A 23,109-nucleotide genomic window follows, 5' to 3' on the forward strand; every position below is an offset into this window, starting at 1 on the left:
TAAGCGGTCCTTACTAGTACTGAAACTGAGTATTAAAAGATTATTTAAATAAAACCTCTTTCTTTCCAAAAAACCTACACAAGATCTATGAGAAAAATTAAGTGAAGCAACCAAAACCATTCATTTAGAACAGTGCAGTGGTCTAAGAATGAATTGGGAAATTATAAAAAAAAAACATTATAGTCAAATCTCTGAACATAAATAATTTTTTTTTTTTAATGAAAATTGTAGTTTAAAGTTATATTCTGAGGCAAAATACCTGGAAATTGAGCAATGAATATTCAATATAATCACTGAAAAGCGATGAAATTATGGCTTAATATTTTGCTGAATTTTGAATGAATTTTTGAAATATATCTAAATTTAGCTGACCATATTTGTCCCGGCAAAATCCGACAGTTTTTTTAGTCATCGATTTGTTTCATATTATAATTCACTGAAGATCGCGGTGAGAGAGCAACACAAATTTATTCAATTTCCAAGCCAGGGACGCTTAACACGGAATTCGGACTATCCCGGACAACCCAGGACAAATGGTCAGCCAAAACTAAACGTTTTTATACAGATCAAATTTGTTTCTTTCCATATACCTCAAAAACAAATATATATATATATATATAAATGTGTTATAAATTTTTCCGCATTATCGATTTTTAAGGTCGATATTTTTATGCCATCTATTTTTTTGCAATAATTTGCGCAAGTTATCGTTATTATTATCGTTTTTTATGTTATCGAAATCTATTATGGAATTTTATGTTTTTAAATTTCGAAAATTTTTGAAATTTACTCGAATTATTGATTTTCTGTTACCGATTTTTAAGATAGATATTTGAATATTATTAATCTTTATATTATTTTGCACAGTTTCTCGAGTTATATAGAAAATTATTTTTGTCGATATTTATAGTGGAATTCTATGTTTACGAATTTTGCAAAAATTTGCACAATTTTGAAATCATTTAATTATCGATTTTTATGTTGCCGATATTTAATATAATATATATTTTCGTTATTGATTTTTCGATTAGTTTGCATCATTTTGAAAATTTTGTTTATAGCAGTTAATTCGTAACTTTTTTACACAACGACTTTTTTTGTTATAGTTGTTTTTATGGAATTTTATATTATCAAATTTCGCATTAATTTGCACAATTTTTAGAAAAAATAATAATAATGGAAAAAATAATTTTAAACTTTTAAGGAACGATTTTTATGCTATCGATATCAATTACGGAATTGTAAGTAACTGAATTTTAAAACAATTCGCAAAATTTAAAAATTTTGTTTATAGCAGAGAATTCGTAATTTTTTTTACAATCGTTAGTTGTGTTATCGATTTTTAAATGGCTCTTCCCTCAAGTAGATCTAGATGCAACAATGTTATTAGCAAAATTTGTCCAGGTGCTTAGATCTGCAATATCATTTCGTCTTCAATTCAATAAAAAGTTATCAATCGCACCAGCAAAAAAACAAAAACAAACAATTTTTTTTTTTAGAATTTGGAAAATAGTATTTATGATACTTTCTCTTGTATTTGTAGTATGTTTTCAAAAGTTTTGGTATAAGTAAGGTTTTTTATGCATGTATGTATATATGTGTATTTACGTATATGCTCATAAGCCAAACATTTCTTTCAGTGTTCCACTATATACGCATACTTGAAGCTTAAATTTAAAACGATTCACTATATAATAATTAAATGTATCAGTACATATTTCAATATTAATTAATTGATAGCATTACATATATGTATGTATGTATGTAAATTTTAACAGTAATAATATTAAATATTTCGCTTACATTCTCATTATAGCTATAAACACTTGGGCTCAGTTTTGTTTTTGAAAAAATATTCAATTCAAGATTTTCATGATTTTCATATATTTCATATTTTACTTTGTTTAGTTTTTTCTTCTTCTTCTTCTTCTTCTTTTTCAGTTTCTTTTTGTTTTTGTTCATAATAATAATATATAATAAAATTTTACAAATAGAAACAGTTCAAAAAGCACCGATCTTCAGCTAAGTTTTGCTAACGTGATCACGTCTGCACGCGTCCCACGTGGCATATGGTTTTTATATATACATGTTTATATGTATGGTTTTGTGTAAATGTGTGTTTGTGTATCTGTGTTCACTACAACTATTTTCTTATGCCTAAATATTTCATATAAAGTTGCTTATAAACTTACTGCTTACTTTTACTTGGTATTATAGTGTTCTATGTACATATGTATGTGCGGTATTTTGCTATACTTATATATCATATTTTACATATTTACTTATGCTCATTTATTTATATTAAAGTAAAGTCTAAGTTTATGCAATGCGCTTACTAATTAACTAAACTTTTCTACTGCTTACGAGCTTTAGAAATGACAAACCTCGAAAAAATTTTACTACAGGAAGTTATAAATTAAAATTTTGTGTTGAATTAGGTAGTCACGCTGTTTTCTAAACGTTTCTTTATTATTTAAGCAATATACTTTAGCAGCTGACTAACTTTATGCTTGTGTAGGATTGAAGTTGAAAGATAGGCCTCGAAAGTTATGTGCAATGAACTTTTGCGTGCAACTTTCATTAAATGGCAAAGAGCTTTCATCGATTTTCGGAAGGTTTCACTTGTTAAGTTTTTCTATCGCAAAATTTTAATAAGAGATTGCAAAATGTTCTACAATATTAAAAAAAACTTTCACTAAACTGCAAAAAGCTTTCATCGATTTTCTGAAGCTTTCATTTCTTATATTTTAGTAATTTTTAGCTAATGCAAAATTATGACAACGTTCAACTAATATTCGTAAAAGCTGTAACGAAAACTAAAAAGCTTCCACTAAATTCAAAAAATATTTCCAAGCATTGGGCGAAATCTCGTCAAATTCATCATTCAGCAAATTGCAACATATTTCACAAAATTTTAAAAAACTTTCGCTAAAGCGCAAAAATCTTTTATCAATATGCAAAAGCTTTCAATTGTTAAATTTTTCTTTATATGTAAAATTGAGACAACTTTCAACCGATATTTGTAAAAAATTCAATCTTATTGCGAAAGCTTTCAAAAAGAGTAGAAAAGCTTTCACCACGTTTTAAAAAAATATTAATAAATTAAGAAAATCATTCATCAGATTGCAAAACAGCTCACAAAATTTTAAAAAAACTTTCATTACATAAGAAAATATTTTCGCATCTAATAACTGATTGTAAGATGCAAAAGATTGTAAGATTGTAAAAACGTCAATGCAGCTTTAACAAAACTTTTAAAGCTTTAATGCATTTTTTTTAAGCTTTTACTACAACTACGAAAAGCTTTGAGCAAGATCTAAAAATTTTTGTAACATCTCATCGTGAACTTTCGCAAAAGCCTATAGAGCTTTCGTGTAACCTTTTTAAAGCTTAAGCTTCGAAAAAGTTATCAGAAAAGTCTAAATTTTGACAGATGACTGCAAAGCGTTTTCGCTCAGAAATCAGTAAAGCTTTCATGCTTGTATTAAAATTTTGAAGCTTTCACTAATTTTTCAAATTAATTCAATTCTGTTCTAATTTTTTCACTAATTCATTTACTAGCATAAAGTTTGTCAAAGTGCAGCATGATATCGCAAAACACGCAGTTCTAAATCAATATAAGGCAACTTGTTTTCTCCAACAGTTTTCCAGTTTCGCTAGCATACTTTTTTGAATCTGTTCAGTTAATATTATGTTAGTACTATGCTAATTTTAAATGCAATTTGCAATAGAGCTTAGCCAAACGTTCAAATTAAGAAATATTATTTTAAAGATTTGTTTGTTCTTTTACTGTTATTTTAATATTTTTAAACTATGAAGATGCATAATTTGCCACGTATAAAACTCGCGGTCACATGAAAAATTTCTGAATAATTTTTTAATTTTGTTTCGTCTTTTTTTTAACAAAAAATAGTTTGTGCAAAATAATTGGCTGCCAATTTTGAGATCTTTTCAAGAAATTAAAATTTTTTTATTTCAACTACCACTCATACGCACTCGAAACAGTTGAGTAAGGCGAGTGAATTTTGGAGTTAAATTTATTAAATTTTTTTTTATATTATTAAATGTATATTTTAACTAATTGCTTGTAATTATTTATAGCTACATAGACCAATCAATAAATTCACTAATTATAAAATGACGTTGTCGACTATTAAATTAATAATACCATTAATGTTTTAGTTTTTCGTCTTAGCTCAGTTGTATTTGTGTAAAAGCACTCATTTCCGACCAACTGAAAATGAAAGCGCGCCATTTATCAAAGGCGGCACAAAATGAGCTTTCACCTTTTCATATTGCACTTTTATAATTGTTGTTGTTGTTTTTGTTTTTCTTGGTTTTGTAAGACATTCCAGCTCTGTGCTGCCGCAGCTACGACAGCGCTTTTGAGTGAAATCAACGGGTGACAATACCATTTCCACTCAATGCAATTGAGCACTCAACTCAATTGCTTTGCGAACTTCGACGCGTTCGCCGCACCTCAATCGCAACTTTTCAGTTTGATTTTAGTTATTGTTTTTATCTTCGATAGCACTTCAGCGTACGCCAACCGCGCTCTACGTGCACTCGATGATCATCGGTTGACTGGATTCGATCACCGATGGGCGTGACTCTTGATTCTGCGCATGCTGATGTGCTGCCGCCGCATGAGCGGCTGCCGCTGCAGCTGCTGCCGCGGCATGGGCTGCTGCTGCTGCAGCATGCGCGTGAGAGACGCTCATGTAGGTATCGTTGGGAGCAACTCCGGGTGGGGAGTTGATCGCGTTCGCGCCACTGCCGTTTGCGGTGCCTGGTGGTAGTAAATGCATTTGTTGTTTGATGCTAGCTTTTAGTGGATGTGGCTGTTGCTGTTGCTGCTGTAGCAGCTGTTGTTGCTGTTGCTGCAAATGTTGTTGCTGTTGCTGTTGTAGACTGTGGTGGTGTTGTTGTTGTTGCGCGTTTGAGCCAAGCAACATTGTAGCGGCGTTTGGATTCGTCGTTGCGCCGGACAAATGTTGGGCCGCCGCCGCTGCCGCGTGCTGTTGCAACATGGCGGCATGCTGCTGCTGCAAATGCGCGTGCGTCTGTTGTTGTTGTGTTTGTTGTTGATGTAGCGGATTGATGGAAATTAGACGTGGTGATGTTGGACGAACGGCAGCGTTGGCGTGGCTGCCAGCACCGCCGCTGCCGGGTGGCAGATGGCGCAGGTGTGGATGCATTTGTTGTTGCATATGCTCGAAGGCTTCGCGCGAGTCGGGCTCAGGCACATATTTGTCTGTTTGGAGGAAGCAATGAAGAAGTAATGCATTAATATTTACTTCACCAACAATAGAGTGCGCTTTTCACGAAAACTTACCTAAACACTCTGAAGTTGCCGCCGCGGCCATGGCCAGCTCCTCCTCCAGATCGTTGGGCTTACAGCTTGTCGTCTTCCAGTGCGTGCGTAGTCCGGAAGCGCTTATGTACTTCTTATCACATCCCTGACAGACATAGGGTCGATCGTTGGTGTGCAAGCGCTTGTGGAGCTTCAGATGTACGAACTGTGTGAACTTCTGTGGGCACAGATCGCAAGCATATGGCTTTTGACCGCTATGCAAACGCAGGTGGGTCTTCAAATTCGACGTCGAGGAGAAACGCTTTTTGCAAATGTCGCACTGATGTGGCTTTTCACCGGTGTGCACCAAATGATGCTTCTGTAAATGCGCCAGCTGTGTGAAGCTCTTCGTGCAGACATTGCACTTGAACGGTCGCTCACCGGAATGCGTGCGCAGATGCACTTTGAGATTGCTCAACTGGCCGAAAGTCTTACAACAGACATTACATTCATAGTGCATTTTGCCATCTTTCTTCTTCAATGGATATGGCAGTGAACGGTAGCCGCGCGCCGCCAACGAGTTCGGGCTGAGTGGACTGCCGCTGCGTGGACAGGAATTGCCATCGGGGCTCAGGCTGCTGGGCGGTGAAATGCGCAACGGTTTCATTAGCATCTGTGAGCTGGACTGCAGTAGGTGCAGATTGGGTGTGGAGCCGCTGGACGCATCCCATTGGCGATCGAAGGGCGAGTGTGAGCTGTGTGGCGGCGAGTGGAAGGTGGATGTGGGCATATGTGACAGTGGATGACCGCCACCTGGTGCGCCACCATTCACGCTACCGCTGGAATATGGTGAATACGCAGAGTACGGCGGCGTTTGATGGCCATCCGAGACGAAGGCGCTGTGTGCAACATGCGCCGGCGAGAATTTCAGATCATGGCCCGATGCCGGTGGTGGCGAACAATCGTCCTTCAGACTGCCACGTGACGATGCAATTAGCATTTCGGTGTCATGCAGCGCTGCTGCATGCATATCGGGCGCCTGTGCTAAGTTGGAGCTGGAATCGGGACTGACAGCATTGCCATACCTATGCGATTTCTTATAGGAATAAGCCATCTCTGTGGGTGATGAAGGTGGCGGTGTGGCCGCATTGGCTTGACGGCAAGCAGCCGCTGCAGCAGCTGCGGCCTCTAGTCGATGCTGACCAGTCAATATGGTTTCGAGTATGCTGGAGGAAGGAGGCGTGAAGCGCATGTAGGCAACTCCAGCCGCCGACGAAGTTTGTGCGGCTGTGGGTGGTGGCGGCGGTGTGGTGGTCTCAGCTTCGTAGTACGCCTTGTTTAGTGGCACAATGGTACGCGTCGCATGGCCGTTGGTGTTGTTTAGGCTACGGTCCACCATGATGACGGTGCTCGAAGCGTGTTGTTGTTGTGTCGTTGAACCAGGCATATGGTCCACATCCATCGCTTCATCGTCCAGCTGTGTTGAGGACGTACAAGCAGGTGTGGCTTCATTGGCGGCCAGCAAATCATCTTCGCTGGATGTGGCACCAACTGTGGGCAGTTCGTCACTTGTGTTCTGTTTGCTATTGTTTATGTTGTTTATGTGGCACATGGCCTCAGTCTTAATGGCGCATTTGCTATTCTTGAATTCATACTTTAGCGGCATTTTCACCTTAAACTTGCGATACTCATTCTTATCACCACCACCGCAATCAATAGCGGCGGCAGCGGAAGACACCACTGCGGGCGTCACTGACGTGGCTGGACCACAGTTGTTAACAGCCGCATTGTTGTTGCTGCTACTGTTCGCAGCAGCTGCTGCCGCGGCCACAGCCGCAGCAACGGCCGCCTTTTGCGGATGCGTAATGACAGTCTCTTTTGGGGCAATCGCTTTCTTCGAACAGTCCAATACATAGTTGTGCTCACTCTCGCTATCGCTAGAGTCTTCGGGTGGGGTCAGCCCATCCTCATGATACTCGTTGCTGTGGTAGCCCTCATCGGAACGCACCGAGCGCACGCTACCATCATTCGGCGTCAGCTGATGTTCATAGTGCGTGTCTTTATGTGGTAACGGTGAGCCCGCCACCTCTTTTGCATCTTTCGCGCCACATTCACTTGCCGCCGGCGAGCGTTCGCGCACAATTACCGACGCGCCAGGCTCCTGCTTCAGATGCAGCACCGTCTGATGTTGTTGTATGTGTTGTTGATGGTGTTGCAGGTGTGTGGTAGGTAGTTGTTGCGTCGAAAGCTGATGGGCGCTCGGCCGCTGCGTTGACTGCGCGTGTTGTATGTGTGGCAGTCCGACCAAATGCTGTGGTACATGACTGGCGTTCGCGTCACGGCAACTGGGTGGCGATGGACTAGGCGTGATGGAGCGCCGACTAACGGTCGCATTGCCTGCCACCACCGCTGGTAATGGTGGTATTGGCAGTCCCATAACATATGTGATATGGTTGTATGCAACTTCGGGTGGTATCTCGGGCGCTGGCATGCAGTATGGCGAATTTGAACGCAATTTCGCTTTATGGCTCAGCAGTAATGTGCTGGACGCTGTGGCATTACTCGGTACATCTTCATCTTCGCCATCTGCCTCCGCGTCCTCATCATCGTCCACAGCCTGCTTGCATGCACCGAATATCGTACGCTCCGGATCGACATCATAACCCAGCCGTCGTGCGAAATCCTTGCAATACCACACCATCAACTCTTCGTTGGGCATAATGTCACGTGTGGTGTAGAAATAGATGTTCTCCTGATGTTGACATGCCACCAAATTCATCACCGACAAGCTGTACGCGGAGGCCACATAACGCATCCAATTCGCCTGCGCACGATCCGAGCCATCCAGATAGTAGAAGTAGTCATCTTTGAAGATCTGTTGGCGAAATGCGTCAATCATGTGAGGGGAAGAGAGGAAAACGAAAAGAAATTGGGGAAGTTTGGTTAGCTTATGGGATATAGCCAAAAATATATGTCAACAAGTTAAGTTAGTTGAGTAAGAAAAACAACAACAAAAAAATATTGTACGAAATGGTACAAAACACTTATTTGGCGGCATATTAGCAACAGTGTTGTGCACCATTTTGCCGGTTTTGGAAAAATTTCGACACAAAAGTTCAGAGTTCAGTCTACAAAGTTGCGTTAGAGATCGCTTTCAATGAAAAAAAAATAATTAAAACCAAATATCGTAAATGTATTATAATATGTACAAAAAGAGTGTACAACAACAACAACATTGGAAAATTACATATACAAAAAAATATAGTTATATATAGTATACATGTATATAGCGAGACACCAATTCATAAAAGACCAATAACAGGCAGTATTTAAAAAAAAATTTAAATTAAATATTTGTTGCTTATAAAAATTAAAGTAATATTAATAAATTAATAGTAAATTATTATATGTTTGAATATTCAATATTTTTTAGCATTGATTAGCTCAATACGCGCCTAAAAGTATGTTAAACTATAAAATTGGCTACAGACTGAGTTTGCCAGAATTTGCAAACTTTAAAAAAAAAATTTTACTAATAAATTTATAAAATTTTAACAAACAATTTTTTTTATTTCATACGTATGAAATTTTAACAATTTTTCTTTTTTATACTCGTACGTATGGTTATTTTCTTTTAGTTATAAAATTGAAGATAAAAAGACGAAATATTCTTTAGTTTATGTCAAAAGTTAAAAATATAAGAGCAATACGATTTCGTTAGATCTAGAATATTGTTAACTCTAGTACCATGGAATGCTTTCAGTGTCTTCCAAAAAGGATTAAGCGTATTTTATCAAATATTAATTTATATTTTTAATAATAAAAGTGCTCTAAAAGACTGATTTTTTTGTCGAAAAAATATTTTCTCAATATCTTCGCATATAATAATATCAATTGCTGACAAAATAAAAATCGTCTGTAGCCAGCTTAAACTTTTTAAAAATAGCTTAGCATACATTTAGGCTGCATGTCAATATATTAAAACCAAAAATTTACAGTTATAAGAGAATGTTAAATAGGGAAAGAGAAAGATAGAGCGATAGCTATATATATATAGAGAGAGAGCGAGAGCGACAGTGAGCAAGAGTGTAAAACGTCGAAAGTAGTTGTACTTAACGTTTAAGAGTTAGCGGTAAAAAAAGTTGTTAAAAAGCATAAAATAGTACCTTAATGTTCCCGTAGGTTATGTGGCGTGTTTCCTGCACCTGATTATTTCGTTACGAATTTTGTTTTACGAATTTCGGTCATATTTTTTTTTTTCATTTTACAAATGCGTATGCGTTTTCGAATTTCGTTTTTTAGGTTATGTCGAATTTGTAGATGATTGGTAGAGTTGTTGTTATTTTATTTTTTGTTTGTTAAATTGGTGATGGTAGTTTTGGTGGTAGGAATATATTTATTTATATATATATGTACATGAAATTAAATGGAAAAATTTTGGTTTTGGTTAACGGTTAGAAACTTTTAAATTTTATAAAAATTAATTTTTTTTAATTTTATAACTAAGCATTTTAAAAATTATAGAAGTCAAGATTAGTAAATTTATAGCGTGAAATGTTGGATGGTTTGATGGCTTGATGGATTGGTAGTAAGTTAAAAATGGTTTCTGGAGTGTTGGCTTGAGTTGAGTTTGTTGGAATATTTTTATGGTTTGTTTGATGAATTCGAGGTTATGTAAATAATAATATATATTGAAAAAAACTGAATATGCTTTGTTTATGAAAGCTTGAAAAGCCAGCAGTGCCTTTGTAAAGTTGGTTAGATTTATATTTTTCGAACACAAAATAACTATTTGCATGAGGCGCTTAAAAGTATGCAAGAAAATCAGCATATTAGATATGACATCGGTTTGGTGATTTTAACACAAAAAATATTTTTGGGAAAAATATTAGTTTATAGAAATACTATATTCTGATTTAAAAAATGGTTGTCTTTTAATTTTATACTTAAAAATAATTAATATTCATAAAAAAGAAAAATGAAAAAAAAATTAATTGTATTAAAAAAAATTTATTGAAAAATTATATAAAAAAATTGTATTTTTTTTTTTAGTTTTATTATTAAATAACAAAATTGTTTAATAAAATGTGTTTTAAATCAATTAATCAATTATTTAAAACATTTTTTGAATAGTAATTAAATTGTGGGTTTTTTAAATTTGATTGATTAATTACGGTGTTATTAAAAGAGTGAAAATTTTTAATATTTTTTTAAGTATTAAGAAAAAAATCTTTTTTTTTATTATGTTGATTAATTGCAAAATATTATTAAAAAAAATGAAAACTAACTAAAAAATCATTTTTTTACTTCAAAGTTAATTACATAAAATTATTAAAAAAATTATAATAAACTAATTTAACAATATTATTGTTTTACCAAAAATTATAGATTTTTTAATTTTTATGAAGGTGAGAATTTTAATATAATGTTTTCATTAAATTTTTTTTAAATTCAATAATTTTTTTTTTAATTGAATAAAATTTTTTTAATTCATTATATAAATAATTTTTTTTTTTGGCAAAAAATATTTTACTTTATGCTATGAAATGTGAGCTTATGAGTTACGGAAATGCTTCAAATGACCAATAAATGAGCTGATGAGCCATTTTCTCCATTAATAGTAAACAAACACACACACAAATACCCCACAACAAACACTCAAAATGGGTGCGATACTCATTATTCTCGCAATGTAGCTGCCACTTGTGTATGTGTGTGTGCGGATGAATTTCAATGCATGGAAATGTATGCTTTCTGTTGCATTAAGTTCTGTTGTTGTTTAAGTATTATTTTTGCTTTTGTGCTTACCCGCCAAAAATAGCGCGCCTTATTCGTATCGTTGGGATAGTTCGGAGTTGGAACGCCTTCAAAGGGGCCAAAACGTGTGCCGCGCGGTATCACACCAGTGCTCCAAACTCCTTCAGTCTGCAAAATCAACAAAATCAATTTAAAATTTTAATTTAAAATCAATCAAAACAAAGATATAGATATTGAAAGTAGGCTTCCGTTCGCTTACCTTAACATTTGGCGTTGAGAAAACCATCGATGGTTTCAGTGTTAGGCTGCGTGGCAGCGTGCGATCGGCCCGATTCGCTATGCCACGCTCACATTGCACATCGGGTACTATGTAAACGGCCAGCCGTTCGAAATCATCCTCGCGCATGCGCGTCACATCGTAGTCCTGTGTGCCGTCGGGTGAGGGAGTGCGCGCGCTGCGCATTGGCGTTGTTGTCGCTGTGCAGGCGGCCGTAGTCGTCGAGGCGGTGGGCGGCGGCACTATAGCGGGACTTTGCGTTCGATGCGACAGCGTCGGCGTTGACGTCGCCGCTGTGGACATTGTGCGATTGTTGGCTGGCTGTTGTTGTTGTTGTGATTGTGTATTGACGGTGGTGTTCATGTTGTTGTTAGTGTTACGACTAATGCTAGTACTACTGCTGTTACAATGCTTTCTGCTGGTATGTGCTGCTGATTGTTGCGCTAGTTGCACGTTCATTGTATGTGTTTTTTGATTGGGTTTGTTGCTTCAGTTATTTATACGGTTCTTTGAATTTTCGTACAAAATTCTGTGTATTTCACGTTCTTTATATTGTGTACGAAATTTATCTATATTTATATATATAAATTTTTTTTTGGTTAGTTATGCAGGAGGTTGCAGTTTCCACGTTAGTACGTTGCAAAATGACTTCTTATAATGAAAATTTACTGGAAAGAGAAAAAAAAGTTAGATTACAATATTATAAAACTTTTTAGAAGGTAAAAAAAATATGTAATATAAAAAATATATCTAAATAATATAATTTTATTTTCATTATTTTCTAATTTTGTTACTGCTAAATGGAATTTTCTTAATAATTAACAATATTTATTTTATTATTTAATTATAATTTTACTATTTTCTATTAATATTTAATATTCATCTATTATGGATTAATTTTATAAATTAAGTTAAATTTTTTTTGGTTCCAAAATACTGTAAAATTTCAACAAAAAATAATTTGTTTGATCCGAAATTTTTTTTTAATTTTTATTAATTATGAGAAAAAATTATAAAAAAAAAATTATATCTAAATTATTTAATTTAATTTTCATTATAAAACAAAATATTTTTTGCTTACTGTTGAGTTAATTTTACTAAACAATTGATACATATTGCATTTTTGAACAATATTTATTAATTTTACTTTCATACATTAAAAATTAACGTTTGGAAAATAATAAAAAAAAAACAAAAAAAAAATTATTTTTAAAAAAACTCAAATAAAAAATTTTCAAAATTTGAAAAATAATAATTAGTATTAAAAACTCTTAAATAAATTTTTAATAAGAAAAAAATAAAATCTTAAATTAAAAAATTATCCGAACTTTTTTAACGACTATCAATAATCACTTTATTTTGTTTAAAAAATTTATATTATTAAAAAATAAACCAAATGAAAAAACGTAAATAAATAAAAAAAAAAAATGTTGTGTCTTATTTAAAACAAACAAAATTATATACAAAAAAAAATGTATATGAAAAAAATTTAAATAATATAAATTTTTATTAAAAAATTGTTGTTTTATTTCTATAGCTATTTAATTTAACTTTTAATGAAAAAAAAAATAATAATAATTTTATTTTTTATTTACATATTTTTTTGTTCAGCATAAATTGAAAAAAAAATTCGTTTGAAAATATTAATTTTTTTTAATTCGATTTATTTTTGAATTTACGACAATACAAGTGAAAAACACATTTTATCCCCAAATTTTGCCAAAACATTCAACCTTTGCTTGGAAACTATGCATATTCACACACACGACTGTCTAAGGTAAAAGTTGAAGGCCTCAGATACATATCCAAATATATGAGTACGTATATACTTGTGTATGTGTGTTAGCGTAAAAATCCCGCAATAGTATGCACGATAACCTTAAACTTGAACTACAACAACATCAGCCGAGAACTAATGACCTTTAGACGTAGTAAAAATAAATTTCACCATGAATTTGCTTCCTCTCTTTTGAGCCTCTTTCTACTTGCCGTGAACTCTGCTTCTTGTTGCTTTGGTCAATAAAATATTAATTTTATATTATAATTGTATTAAAAGCCAAGGTTAGAGCAAATTTGTTGTATGTGTGTTCGTTGCATTACTTCACTCACACATACACATGCACACACTCTTTCTGGCGAACACTTGCGCTTTTCGCCGCGCTCATGCAAAGCGTAATTGCCGCCGTTGTCCACTCGAGAGCCACTACCCAATTACCTACTTATTGCTTCGTGAGTATATAGATATGAGTGTGTATTGCTGCTTATTAGGGTGGGGGTGTGCACAGACACTTATATGTATAAACACATGTGTTTGTTGAAGGGTTTGTGTGCGCAAACAATGCAAAAAAGTGCTAAATGCCAAGGCTTTATTTGCATGCCAGTGCAAAATATGTAAATATGTATTTTTGTGGGTGTATGTATACTCATACATCGGTAGTCTAAATAACGCTCAGTCGGTATTTGTAGTGACGACAGTCGCAAAGTTTCGCTGCTGCATTTTCACTTTTACTTTAGCTGCCGTCACTGGCCCTGCTGGCGTGATGCTTCATTATTTCCGATCGGAAAAAAGAAAATATTTATTGATTCCCCCAAGTACCCCAAGTACGTACTCATATATGCATGTATATGTAAGCAATATTTATACATGTGTGTGTAGATACAGTAATGCTGTCGTTCTAGTAGACGACAATATATTGATGAGCTACATTAATGAGACTAGAGTTCTTTTTATGGAAAATTTTTATCAAATTGCTCATTATATAATATTTTATAGTATTATATAGAAGTATTAATTTATTTTTTGAAGAAATTTTCAAAATTGTTTAATTACCAAAACCTTTTTGTGAAATTCTCTTTGAACACATTATCATCTTATCTAACACTATTTATATATAATTATTTTAATTTCAAATAAAAAACGTAGTAAACTTGATTTTTTTTTTTATTATTTTGAAGTATAATTTAGCGCTTTTCAAACAAAATTTTATAGCAAAATTATGCAAAAATTTCTAAAAAGGTTTGTATGCCATACAATTTTAATATATTTTTGTTTCAAAGTCAAATTTAAAAGTTTTTATATAAGTTCTTACCAATTTTTTTTTCAAAATAAATCGGAAAAACTTTTATAGCAAAATTATGGCAAAATTTCTACTAAAGTTTTTATACCGTAAATTGTTTATATATCATTTTCCCAACTTTTTACCAAAATATTATCAAAAGTTTTATAACAGAAATTATTATGGCAAACATTTTACGGCACAACATTTTTTCAAATTAGCAGAAATATGCTGACACTTGTGGTTCCTTTAAAATGATAAAAAAATGTGTAGCAAAATTATGGCAGAAAATATATGCTATAAATATATGTTTTTATAGCAAAATATTTTTTACAATATATTATAGCAATATGTTTTTAATAATAATTATTAGAAAAATGTGCTAAATAATATTTTATAGCAAAATATTTGCCATAATTTATATAGAAAAGTGTTTTTAATAATATTTAATAACAAAACACTTGCCATTAATTTTTTATAACAAATTATGTAAACACAATTTTATAGCAAAACATTTTCCTTAATGTTTTTATAACAATTAATTGAAATAAGTCTGTATGATATAATTTTTACTTTATTTTACAGGTATAATAAATATTTTTGAGCAAAAAATTAAAAAAAAATGGTAAAGCATTTTTATCCAAAAATCTTTTCTTATATATATGTTATATAAATTCCAATGAATTTGTTTAGTTTTTCTTACGCTTTTTTTGATATTTTTGCGAAAATTGTTTTTGTAGCTATTATATTATATTATATATATTGCTGATTTTTTCCCTTGCATTATTTTCTTCCTTTGTAAAAACCCCTTTAACAAATCAATATGCCACGCATAATTTATTCACATTTAATGCATTTTATGCACCCCTTTGGCAATTCCATCGCCTCTCCCGCATTGCGTTTAGACATTGCGCACACATTGTCTCGCCTTATTGGCAACTATTAATAAATAGAATATGTATTTGAGATTTGCGCAGAGCATAACATTCACCTATATATTTACATATACATATATGCATACATCTTCTCACACACAAATTTACACAATGCATTATAAATAAATTTGCATATAGCACTCAAGCCTTGACGCAGTATATAAACAGTTCCGCGTATAAGCAACACTTGCTTGTGTGTGTGTGTGTGTATGTGTGTATATGCACAAATTCCCCATCCTTCCCTCTTTGCAAGCACACTTTCCCCTCTCTTCCTTTATCAACTCGACCTTATCTTATCGCAAGCTTTAAACTTACATGAATCAATGAGTTTGTGTGTGTATGTAAGTATGCGCCCACACTCTAACAAAATATCATTTCAATCACTGTGTTTGTATGTGTGCGCGTAATTTGCACGTGTGCGTATTTGTCCATGACCATGTGAGAGCAAACAATTTACGTCTGTTGCATTCTTTGACGTCGCTAATTTTATTTATACATATTATTTGCATATGTAGGCATGTGTGTGTGTATATATATTGGAGTATGTATATTTAAGTGCTAACACAAACAAATTTTTAATATGTAGAATACTTTTCAGTGGCTTTTTAAATGAAGTGGGTGATTGAGCGTGAGTACAGAGATGAGTAAAAGTATATTGAATATGACATATTGTTGAAAATTATTTATTGAGTAACTTTCATTTGAATATTAGAATTAAACTAGTATTTGTATGCATAATAAATTATTTTTCGTCGTCACCTGCCACCAATTAAAATTTCTAGCTACACTAATTGTTCATTTTCTCACTACAATCCCTTACTATTAAACTCAAAAATCACTCAATTACTTCCCTACACATTATGCACTTTGGAGTCACTTTTTTATGGCTCTCGTTCTTCAATTTTGCATTTTCAATGCCAGGCTTACCATTTGAGCGAAAAAAAGTTACTCAACTTTAATTTCACTCCAACGTTTTATTTGCCACTCAAGTACTGCAAGAGCCTCCAGCTGTCAAGTGCAACTTGTGCAATATATTTGGTAACCTCGTTAGAGGTTACGTACTTGATTTTGCTGCACAAATGCCCTCTACAGGCAATATATTGCCGGCGTGTTTGTATATGTGACGGGGAGTCTTCTTTTGCTCTGTACATACATATGTTTGTTATAAATTGCCTTGAATGCGTCTGCTTGCGAGAGTTTTCACTGCAAAATGTTGACGGTGAAGGTGAAATTAAATGACGCATTGAATTTGTTAAATCACAAAAATAAATTTTGTCGAAATACGAAAGCCAAGGAGAAAATTTTAAGAATGTTTTTTTAATAAATTATTTTTAAATTTTCAATAATTTTTTTTAGACATTAATTAAATATACAATTTTTATTTTATTTTATTAATGTTCTTCATGAATTATTAAAATTTTTTTTGATGTATTATTTTTAAATTTTTATTTAATATTTTAAGTATTAATTACATATAGTTTAATTAGATATTTTAAAGTTTTTTTATTTTTTGTTAAATTATTTAATTTTTAAAATTAATTAAATATTTTTAATTAAGGTTTTTAAAACTTTTTCTTTGTTTAATATTAAATAATGTTTTGTGATTATTTTAAAATTATTTACATATTTTTCTTAACCTTAATTAAACATAATTAATTAAGTACTTTTAAGTTTTTAAAACATTTTGTAATTTATATTAATATATTATCAATTAATAATTTTATGAATTTTTACTTACACACACTTTTTTACATTAAATTAATATTTTTTCTATTTAATTTTATCTTATATATTTTTAAATAAAGATTTTGTTAATTATATATAATAAATATAATAAATTTGTTTGTTAATTTTGATTTATACAATTGTTTTATTTATTTTCAGGTGTAACTAAATTGTCTCTTGTAGTGTTTTTGCCAAGGTAAGTAAATAAAATTTTCATAATCTTTTTTCCTAATTTTTTGAAATATGTATTGTATCTAAAATTGTTAAAATTTGATGTAAAAATGTGTATTAATTTTTTGACTAAAATTTTTTTTAGCTTAAATTAGTTTTATGTAAAATCTTTTAAAATTTTTTATTTTTGAAATTTTTTTGAAATAATTTTTTTTTATCCAAAATATTTTCTATTGTTTTTCAAAATTTTCAATATTTTTTTTAACTTTTATTAAAACGTTTTAAAACTTATTGAAACTATATAAAATGATTCACTAATGTTAACACCAACTTTTTCTTAATCTTTTGAAAATATTTTTTTTATCTAAAATTATAATTTTTTTGTCTTTAATATTTATAAATTTGGTTGAACTCTAAGTTATGTAAAGTCTGTTTATAACTTTTCAAAAGATATACAGATGTTAATCAATCACTAATAAGAAAAAAATTAATTTTTTTGGAAAAAAAAAATTTAAAAAAAAGAAGCTTTGAGACAATCCTAAAAATTTTATTTGCAAAAAACAGAAACAACTCTACCAAAATATTTTATTATTTTACTTGAATAAAGATATATAAACACAGTTGTGCTTACCATACGCCTACTAGCGTTAATATTTCGCTGGCCCTACACGTCGTATGAGTAACCTTTTCCATATGAATTCAAGCAAAAGTGCATATGCCTTGCTGTAAATTATCACACACAGCTGATTTCGCTTTAATTTATTTCTGTAGTTTCTTTTATAAAAATTCTCACTTATATATTTGTGTGTATTTGTATTACAAAATATATATTATGTATTTTTTTTTATATATTTTTCTTACAAAAAATATGTGTAAAATGTAAAGTTTTCACTTTCATGCGAATATTTGTAGGCATCAAATTGATTTTTGATTCTGTCGTTTTGCATTTGCCATTGAGTAGGCGGCTGTTGCTGTGAAAAATTTTTAATTTTCATATATTTGTGTGCTGCCACAATTTTTCACGTCATACAAACTTGTGTACTCGCACTCAATATGCACTCAATTTTCAAATTTTGCGCTTCAAAATTGCTCAGTGGGTGTTTATTTTATGTACACGTATATGTATTTTGTTGCTAATTTTGTTAAAGTCTTACTATATTTGAACATTTACTTTGATTTGCATACGCGCATGCCGCCGCTGCCGCTTGGAGCTCGAACGTTTTGTTTCAAGGCTGCGCCGGAAAATAATTTCACTTTTACCCATAAATGTGCAAAAAAATACGCTTTACGCTACAAATTCGCTACAGCATGTCGGCATTCATACTATTTAGTGTTTATTTTTAAACTGAAGGGTTGCGGTGCAAACATACTGACACACAAATCTACTGCTTGGACATTTTCGATGCAAACCTGTGTTGGCGTGCACCGAAAATTTTGCGCTTTGCAATTTTTCTAAAGCAAATCTTCACTATTTCGCACGCAATTGTTGCAGAATTAAAACAAATGCTTTACACTTTGTACTTGTTCAGCTTGTTTTTGCACTTTTTTCGGAAAAAAATTAAATTTTTATTGATTAACTGCAGCGCTCGGCACTTTTATCACTGCAAAAAATTGCAACAGAAGTCAACAGTATACAGTTATTGCAAAGTCGATTTTTTTATTAAAATTTTCTGTTTAGTATTTTACACGCTCTCAACGAGTACTAAAGTAAAAAATTATTATAATTTTTTTTAGTAAAATTTTAAATAAATTTTTTTTTGTTCTCTATCATCTTGCGCTCGTGCAGCTCGACGTTAACATGCGAGTCTGCATTCAAAAAATGCACTAAAATGTATGTTTAGGCGCTGAGCAGCCCATAGCCGAGCTGTAAGAGCGGTCGAGCGTTGGCGCTTCTGCTAAGCGAGCAATTGTCGAGCTGTCAAAATGAGTAGAATATTGCCTCCATATAAACTACTAGTAGACAACGAGAAAATGGCAAAAACAAAAAAAAAATAACAACAACAACTTAAGGATAATAAACGGTTAAAACTGGTAGCAATGCTTAAAATTATATATATGTGATTCGCTTTTGTTCACTCAAACGAAATACTCAGCGAACTCACAAAAATTCTATGAATATATATATGTATGTTGATTTGTGTGCGCCTACATATGCGGAAGTGTTGTTGTGCACAAATGCAATTGCAGCTGCCATCCACTACTGACCCATTTTTCTAGTCACAAACACACATACTTACAAATACGAGCGCGCGCAAAGCTTTTGAGCACCCTTAAATTAGCATTACACTCAAGCGCACAAAACGCTCTCAGCGCACACAACTCATATAATATGAGTTACACATATGCACACATTTTTATGAGTGTTTGAGAGTTTGTGTGCGTTTGAATTTTTGTATGTGTTTGAGAGTTTGAGTATTTGTTTGAGTGACTCACATAGTTCTTATCAAATGGAGGGTTGTTGTGCATTCGATTGCCAAGGTAGTGTTCATAGTGGCCGTCAACTGCCAGCTGCAACGTTCGGCTGCCTAAAAGCGAGAAAGCTTTCGTTAGACCGCCAAAAAGCTCTGGACTCGCCATGACCATCGTATGGCGGCAAACAACTCAACGGCTACTTCGGCATTTGTACACACAATTTCGAATCTGTTGTGGAAGGCACTGGCTTGCATGTCATATACTTGGCAAGCAGTCGGCGCCAGCGACACAACATACACAGACACATACAAACACACCAACTAATAGCCTTGTATACGCCTCACTCCCGGTTAGCTGCTTCATGCACTTAATGTTTTTATAAGCTATAAGGATTTCCTTAATATTTTTGCACTTTCGCTCTCACACTCTTGTGAGTTTGTTTGTATTATTTTTGTATTTATCTATGTGTGCATGTATAAACATGTACTAGCTTAATGTAAATAGCAAAGGGCACGCTGCTGTCGTTGCACAGGTTGCTCTGCAGCATGTAGTAATTTTGTTTGTGCTGCTATTTCGGCTTCTTTTTGTTTGTCTATGTTTAGCGTTGTTGTTATTATAATTACTAATTTTAGCAAAGCGCCGTCTACCCACCAAATGTGCTGTATTGTATGCACTTTTTTCGTGCTCAACTGTAGCTGCTAAAATTGGTTTGCATTTCGGTGGTATTTTTAGGTTAGTTCGGGTGCGCAATTTATTCGATAAGTGTTTAAAAGTACCGTAAATGAAAATATGTGTGAGTGTTTATGTGTGTGTGCTGCTTAGCATTGGCATGCCTTAGTTTCATGACTGTGACAAAATCTGAAGAAATTGCTTATAAGCATTTTTCATTACAAGGCAAAATGTTGTTTTGTCTTGTTGTTGTGCATTTTTATAGCCATTTTGCTGCAATATTTTTGCCAATTTCGCTTTTATACAGTTACATAATAATTTTATTTTGTATTCTTTGTTGTGTATATGTGTGCCTCGCAACACATTTTCACTCAAAAAGTGAAATTCTTATATACAATTTTGTTTCCTTGTTGCTTAGATGCGTGTGCAATGTTGCGGGGATGGGCAACATGTTGCTGAGCATACACTATGTGAGTTTTAGAATAATTTTTTAGACATAATCTTTGGTTTCAAAAAAAATTTTACTCATATTATTTGTTTTAAAACATAAGAATTTGAACTTGAAAAACAGTTTTTTGCAATTTGACACATTTTTTAAAAATTTGAAAAAAATTATTTTTTAACCCAATCTGCAAATTCCGTAAAAAATAATATAAAATAAAAAACATATTTTTTATGAGTTTTTAAAAGCTCTAATTCTTAAGTAAACAGATAAAAACAAAAATAAATTTTCAATAACAATTTTCAATAAATATTTGCTATCGATAAAACTTTTGATGAAAAATTTTAAATTAATGAAAAAAATATCATAATAAATAAATATTTAACATTACTTTTCTATTAGTTTTAATTTATATAATTTTTTATTATTTTTTTTGTTTTATTTATAAGATTGAAAATTTATCACATAAACATATTTTAATTATTTCAAGCTTTTTAAAAATATATATTAAATATTTCAATTAGAAAATTAAATAGATAAAAAATATCAATCATGAAAATAACTGCTTTGAAGTGTTTAAAAATATTTTAAAAATAAATTTTATAAAATTATTAATAATTTTTTATGTTCTAATAAACTTTTAGCAACAAGCCGATATTTAAATAATATATTATAAAGATAAGATGATATTTAATTTTTTTTTTTATAATTTTTAATTTTTTTTAATTGATTAAATTATTTTATTATTGATTAAATTATTTTATATATAAGAATTTTGTTTTTAATTAATAAAAAGTTTTTTTTATATATTTTTAATGCAAACAATTTTTTTTGTTAATTTTTGTTATATTTTTTAAGGACTTTTTTTTAGAAATAAAGCAGTTGTTTTTAAGGTTTGATTAAATAAATTAATATTTAAGAATAAGTTTTTTTTCAATAAAATGTTTTTTAATAGTTTTTTTTTATGAATAAATAAGATTTTTCACTTATTTTGTACCCACCTTAGATTTATGTTTGCAAAAATCGATGTGATACTTTTTGTTGTTATTTTTTTATATTATATATCTATTTATTTTTTCAATCATTTTTAATTGTTTGCAAATATTTTTCTTAATTTGTATAAATATTTTAGGCATGAAAGATAGTTGTATAGCTTTAAGGCAGAGGTAGCGCAGAGTTTTACTTGTTGCCCATAAAGTTCGTTATGTAGTAACATTAATGCTTTATTTCTTTATTTAGAAATTTAAATTTTTAACTTCAAAAAATGCACTTTTTATTGAAAGTTTTTATAAAAATATGTTTCGTGGTTTGCTGTGCGCAAAATAAATGGCAGTGAACGTTTATTAGGCAGTTTGCGTAACTAACTATTGGAAAACATTATACCGTTATTTCTTATAAAACAATTTCTTGCGTTGCTTAACTTTTATTTTGAGTTACGTAATATTTTTATTTTTAGTTTTTATTGCTTAAAATTTTTTTTCTAAATTTTAATGTTTTTTTGCCTATTAGTTTTTTTTTACTTTAAATCGATAGAATTTCTTTGTTTCATATACGTTATATCGGTAGCTATTATTGTACTTGCCAAGTTAAAAAGATATTTTAATTGTGTTAAGCTTGTTTTAAATATATTTTAAATATAAAGTTTTTGTTTAATTAATTGTAAATATTTTGCAGTTTTTTAAGAATTTTCTTCGTAATTTAATTTTATATTTCACCAAAATATTTTTTTAAATAACTTTTTTTAGCTAAAAGTTTTTATGTAAAATATTTATGATTTTACTATTTAGAGGAACACATCAGTTTTAAATATTTTAAAGTTTTTCACAAATTTTTCAAATTTTTTTTTTCGAACTAATTTTTTAATAATTTTTTTTTAATAATATCTTTTATGTAAAGTTTGTATACTATTTTTTAATATTTAGAAGAACACATCCGTGTCAAAAAAGTCTCGATATTCCAGTTTATAAAACATAATTTTGCAGTTCTGTGGTCCATGTGAGAAAATGCAATCGCAAATATTCTGTCGCTTTTGCTTTCTACTTAGAAATTTGCATATCACTTTCATTTCTCACGCTGACGTGCCGATACTTTATTTATCGTGCACAAAAATGAAAAGAAAATTATTTTGTGAAAGTGTTATTCGATACCGCAAACGTAGAATATTTACTTTTACTCGAACCCAACCTATCCTATGCTCTTTCTTTGATCGCTAACCGCTACCGCGCACCATACAAAAATTTCGAAACATAACCGAGCACCAGCAATGACATTCTAAAGTGCAGAAATGCGAAGAACTGCGAACGTGTCCGCGGCACACAGTGCGACACAAACACAAGATCAGCGTTTACGTGGCGCAAAATGCAACGCTGAGT

General features: G+C 31.6%; 1 protein-coding gene across 4 annotated transcripts in view; it reads right to left on the reverse strand.

The window, feature by feature from the left end:
- Positions 1–1,515: 1,515 nt before the first annotated feature.
- The window catches only part of Blimp-1 (PR domain zinc finger protein 1), a 73,969-nt gene continuing 52,375 nt past the window's right edge, over positions 1,516–23,109 (reverse strand). Inside the window, exons 1-6 of one of the 4 annotated variants that reach the window (XM_036364757.2) lie at positions 21,739–21,796; positions 11,310–11,995; positions 11,102–11,218; positions 9,460–9,498; positions 5,336–8,168; positions 1,516–5,254 (exon numbers count right to left, since the gene is read on the reverse strand). In XM_036364757.2, coding sequence (XP_036220650.2) covers positions 4,557–5,254; positions 5,336–8,168; positions 9,460–9,498; positions 11,102–11,218; positions 11,310–11,786 — 4,164 coding nt within the window. In that variant the 5' untranslated portion in view covers positions 11,787–11,995; positions 21,739–21,796 and the 3' untranslated portion in view covers positions 1,516–4,556. Of the gene's footprint in view, positions 5,255–5,335; positions 8,169–9,459; positions 9,499–11,101; positions 11,219–11,309; positions 11,996–17,845; positions 19,184–21,738; positions 21,797–23,109 lie in introns of those variants that run through there. The other 3 variants (XM_036364756.2, XM_070110878.1, XM_014229645.3) reach the window with 3 other exon arrangements.

The sequence above is a fragment of the Bactrocera oleae genome, chromosome 6 (assembly GCF_042242935.1).
Source record: "Bactrocera oleae isolate idBacOlea1 chromosome 6, idBacOlea1, whole genome shotgun sequence".
In the NCBI taxonomy this organism is placed as follows: domain Eukaryota; kingdom Metazoa; phylum Arthropoda; class Insecta; order Diptera; family Tephritidae; genus Bactrocera; species Bactrocera oleae.